At 40.8% G+C, this 4,473-nt stretch overlaps 1 protein-coding gene across 1 annotated transcript in view; it reads right to left on the bottom strand.

Annotated features, from left to right (window-relative positions):
* The window catches only part of LOC102681034 (catenin delta-2), a 40,361-nt gene that overhangs the window by 7,928 nt on the left and 27,960 nt on the right, over positions 1-4,473 (bottom strand). Inside the window, exons 2-6 of the mRNA XM_031511854.1 lie at positions 2,315-2,359; positions 1,729-1,794; positions 766-807; positions 546-675; positions 43-325 (exon numbers count right to left, since the gene is read on the bottom strand). Coding sequence (XP_031367714.1) covers positions 43-325; positions 546-675; positions 766-807; positions 1,729-1,794; positions 2,315-2,359 — 566 coding nt within the window. The remainder of the gene's footprint in view (positions 1-42; positions 326-545; positions 676-765; positions 808-1,728; positions 1,795-2,314; positions 2,360-4,473) is intronic.

Below are 4,473 nucleotides of genomic sequence, written 5' to 3'. Positions count from 1 at the left end.
CAAGATGGAGGATAAAAAAAAAAAAATAAACGCTCGCCTTACCATGCGGAGGCGAGGCACGACTGTGCTCCGAAGGACTGTGAGGACTGTGAGGGGAATGCGAGCGCGGCATGTAGATTCCATGAGGTCCTGGATACCCTGGCTGGGGCGGATAGCCGAGGTAGGGCTCGTAATGCTCGAAACCGACCATGTAAGAGTCGGCCGGGTATCGTCGGTCCGCGTGTTGATAGTCCTGGGACATCAACGGCACCGACATGTAGCTGACCGCGCCCGGATCCGGCTCCATGTGTGACACCTCGCGCACGACCTTCGAGACGTTTGTTACCTGAAATTTTTATTTTTTAAGATAAGGTTGACGAGAATGGAAAGATAAGTAATGGCGTTATTCTTGAGAAAATAACAAGAAAATTAAGAACTGTGTATTATTGATTAATTTTGTTTAATGTTGAAACTTTTGAAAATTTCAGAATGAAGAACAAGTACGAGAATCGTTGAGAGTAAAAGGGAATCGCAGCAAATTAGGTAAAACTGGAAACGGATCTCACTTGTTGAGTAGTTTGCTGCTTATGGCTCCGGATGAGTAATGGATCCTCCTGGACAGACAAATGAGACGAATGCAACGAATGGGTATCCGCCTGGCCGTTACTTCCGTGGTAATCTGCATCACTCTGTCCGCTGCAAAATGATCCGCAATAATGATCAATTAGAGATCCCATCGCGCCAACAATCGCCGATTTATTCGCTTAAGGCTATTCGATAGCTTACGTGTATTGCGGCATGTCGGGGCCCTTCTCCTGGAGAACGCGTCTGGAAAAAAAAAAATACACATGGAACGAATCACTATTTGTTATCCGCGTGGAGACGAGCCATCAAAACGAATATTAAACAGCTAAAATAATTTCGATGGATAATTTTGGAAAAGAATAAAAGGGGAAAAAAAATTGCTAGAGATATATATCAATACGTGCAATTGATAGACGAGATAAAAAAGAAATAAATAAATAAAGCGCACACCGAGCTGTAACAGTAATACAAAGTAATGAAAAAGTAAAAGGAAAAGGAACGAAGAACAAAGCGAAGCATTCAGATACGAATCTAACTACGTTAAACTACCTCGTATCCTGGTCACACATCACTCTCAATCATGCTAAATAATAAACGAGCACGAATGTTAGTGCGGTCGAAGTTACTCATTCTGACAACTCTTTTCGATGATCCATCTTTGAAAATTCGTTGGAATGCCTCGCGACATCTCGATGGACGAAATATCTATATCGAGAGAAATCTACAAGGTATGTATCTTTTAACAGTATCCAAATATATTTTTCTTTTTTATTTCCGATCAACTGATAAAAAAAGATTCCTTTAAAAAAAATCGAAGGATTAAGAGTTACGTGGAGATGATGAAGAAAATAATATAGGATATTTGTTATGTTATGAAAAGAGATTTAAAAATGTGATGGATATTGTTAAAGCGTATATCTTATAGAGCACTTGATATATTTGCACTTAAAAGAGGCATAAATCGTTCTTGTTTCGACGTTAAGCGGCCCATCGAGAATCTCGACGAATTCCGAATTTTCGATTCAAAGTTTCGCTTTTCCCAAAGGAAAAATAATTAATACACGAACAATGTTGATTCAACGATGAATAATAATGGAATCGGGTAAGCGGTCGCGCTCGCGCGCTCAGAATGACTAACCTCGTCGATTAGGTCATGTTAGTCACCTCTGCGTGATCTCAGTGTGCGTTATGCTGTGCTCCTGTCTCTCGACGATTCGACGATTCACCAGCCTGGCATTAATAATTTCGCTCTGATTAATATACGGGTGCTGGGGCTACGTGCATCCTAGGGTGCGATCTATTTTCTAACATATCTTGTAACTGTCTTTTTCATTACTGGTGGTCGTGTGGCCGATTCCCGGGGCCTCGTGTGTCAATTTTTTTTTTTTTCTTTTCGAGCATCGAGACTCCATGAAAAACGGGCCGAACGACAGCGTAGATAGACGGAATAGATAGATAAATAGAATCTTTATTTCTTTTCTAGCCATTACCGAGAAAACGAGTTTCGCCAATTGGTCGACGTTACGTTTTTTGCAATAGCCGTAATAAAATAGAGAAGGAGAGAGAGAGAGAGAGAAAGAGAGGGAGTTCACCGATGATTCTCCCTCATTGGAGAAGGAAGAAAAAAGAGTAATAGAGCGAAAGAGAGAAAGAGAACGTATTAATCTTTTACGAGACTCTCCTCGACAGAGAACTCGAGTAGAGAAAGACACTTACAGACAGGAGTCAACCAGCTGATTATTTGACATACCAGCTGATTTTTCGTCTCTTGCCGCTCAGCAATCGATGACGTCCCCTGGAATCACATTAAAACGACAATTCTTGAGAAGATTATCGAGAGAGAGAGAGAATCTTTTGAAAAATAAATCGAGAAGATATTCGTGCGATACACAGCTCGGCTCTGATGAATCAACCGTCAACTGTTTACGACTACTCGAGCCTGTTAACGACCATCGTATTGATCGGTACATTAGCGGAGGAGCTCTAATTAGCAAGGCATACGCACTTGATACTTCTTTCGTGAGGACAAGTTGAGAGAAGTTTATTATCCATCCGGTTGAAAAAAACTTTCCACGATCTTGATCGGGCATTGTTGTCAACGAGAGAAAACTTTTTCTAAAGAAGTTTGAAAAAGAATGAAAACAAGTAAAATATATATATATATATATATATTAACTTGTTAGTTTTATATATATATAAAGCTTGTTAGAACGATCGAATTGATTTAATCTCTTCTTTTTTCTCTCTCTCTTTTTTTTAAATTTATTCTCTTTTTTCACTTATCCTTAATTAATTTTATCACTTCAACGTAAAGCGCGTGCAGTTAACAGGTGAAGCGAGGGTATCACGCGAGCGTCGCGCGTAATCGCGGCATTAAAATATAAAACGAGCAGAAGAGTTTAATTAATTTGTCGCCTCACCACCCTTTTGTCGCGTGTTTCGATTGGCTGTTGCTCGGTATGCGTATTATACGCGTATATATATATATATATATATACACGAGGAAAGTTTCGCTAACGAATTCACCTAACGCAACTACGACCTCAGAATTTCGTCAGAGGGCATACTAAAAGGATTCCAGCCAGTTCGGTGTCGTCGGCCAATTCTATTCGACTAACGAACTTCGTTTCCACGTTTATTGTTCTTTTTTTCGCACCCGCGACGTAATCGCCTAGAGGTCTCTGCCATCTCTCTTCTCCTCTGGAAAAGAATCTTTCGAAAATGAATTATCGAAAGCGGAATGGTGGAACGAAAAATATTAATATTCAAGAAAAATCTTTTTATAAAAATTCCATGAAGATGAATAATCGTAAATATATGATATCGCGAGAAAATTTCGAAGAGAAATATATGCTGTTCAAGGTGTGCAAAATTTCACAGAAATTTCCTCCCGATTGTATTTAATTGAGGGTTAGACTTTCATCGGTCCAAGTTGGCGCAACTTTACTCCGGTTAATTAAAGAAGACTACTGTTTAATAACCGGTTGTCAACCGGGTGGACGCCAATTTGGCCCACTTTTCACCGACTCCCCGCGAATAATATTCCTCGTCCTTCGAGGGATAGAGCCGTGAAAGGAGGGAACATTGTTCCCAGTTATTAAGGTATTAGGCGGTGGCACGTGGTCGGAAATTCAACGGAGAGTAGATAAAAAGATCGTGACAACGGCAAATACTGCCGTCCTATTGCCGTTCGCGAGGATAAGATGAAACGGGGGAATTTGTTTAAGGCCCTCCCCCTCTCCTCCTCCCCTTTCGACCTGGATTCGAATCGCAGGGAAATACATGTCGTACGTCTTTCCCTGTTTTCAATCAATATAATTACTAAATTATCGATTTAATAAAATATACAATAGATGAATATTCTTGCAATTCAAAAATTTCAAAATACGACCAGATTAGCATTTATTATAATCTTCTTGCATCGCAAGTTAACAAATTGGAGGCTCTCTCAGATTCTTGCTCATGATATTCAAATCAATTGTACATTAAATTAGAAAATTTGAATTGAACGAGGAAAGAATTATTCTTATTCTCTCTTTTCCTAATAAATTAGAGGAATCGGAAAGAAAGAGGGGAATCGTCCAAAATTTTCTCTCTCGGTTTTTCCCCATTTTTTCGCCCGGCAAAGGGTAAACAAATCTCGTCCAAACACCGGGGCGTTCTTTCAACCTGCTTCCCCTCTTCCCCGCCCATCCTCGCGTTGCATCCGAGAAATCGATTTCCCCGCGCAAGACGCGCTTCCCCGCAGGATCCCACGGGAGGATCTTCGGATCGTCGTTCGTGGAGGGAAGAAGCTTCGGGTAATTAAGAGGCTAATTGCCGCGCGCGGGTAACGAAGTGCGCGATTTCCGTTCCCCAAGACAGAGAATCGCCCATTCGACCGAAATTGCATCCTGTTAACGAGCCCTT

The sequence above is a fragment of the Apis dorsata genome, unplaced genomic scaffold (assembly GCF_000469605.1).
Source record: "Apis dorsata unplaced genomic scaffold, Apis dorsata 1.3 scaffold_355, whole genome shotgun sequence".
Taxonomy (NCBI): domain Eukaryota; kingdom Metazoa; phylum Arthropoda; class Insecta; order Hymenoptera; family Apidae; genus Apis; species Apis dorsata.
The sequence above is the reverse complement of the archived record's forward strand: the minus strand, read 5'-3'. Positions and strand labels throughout refer to the sequence as shown.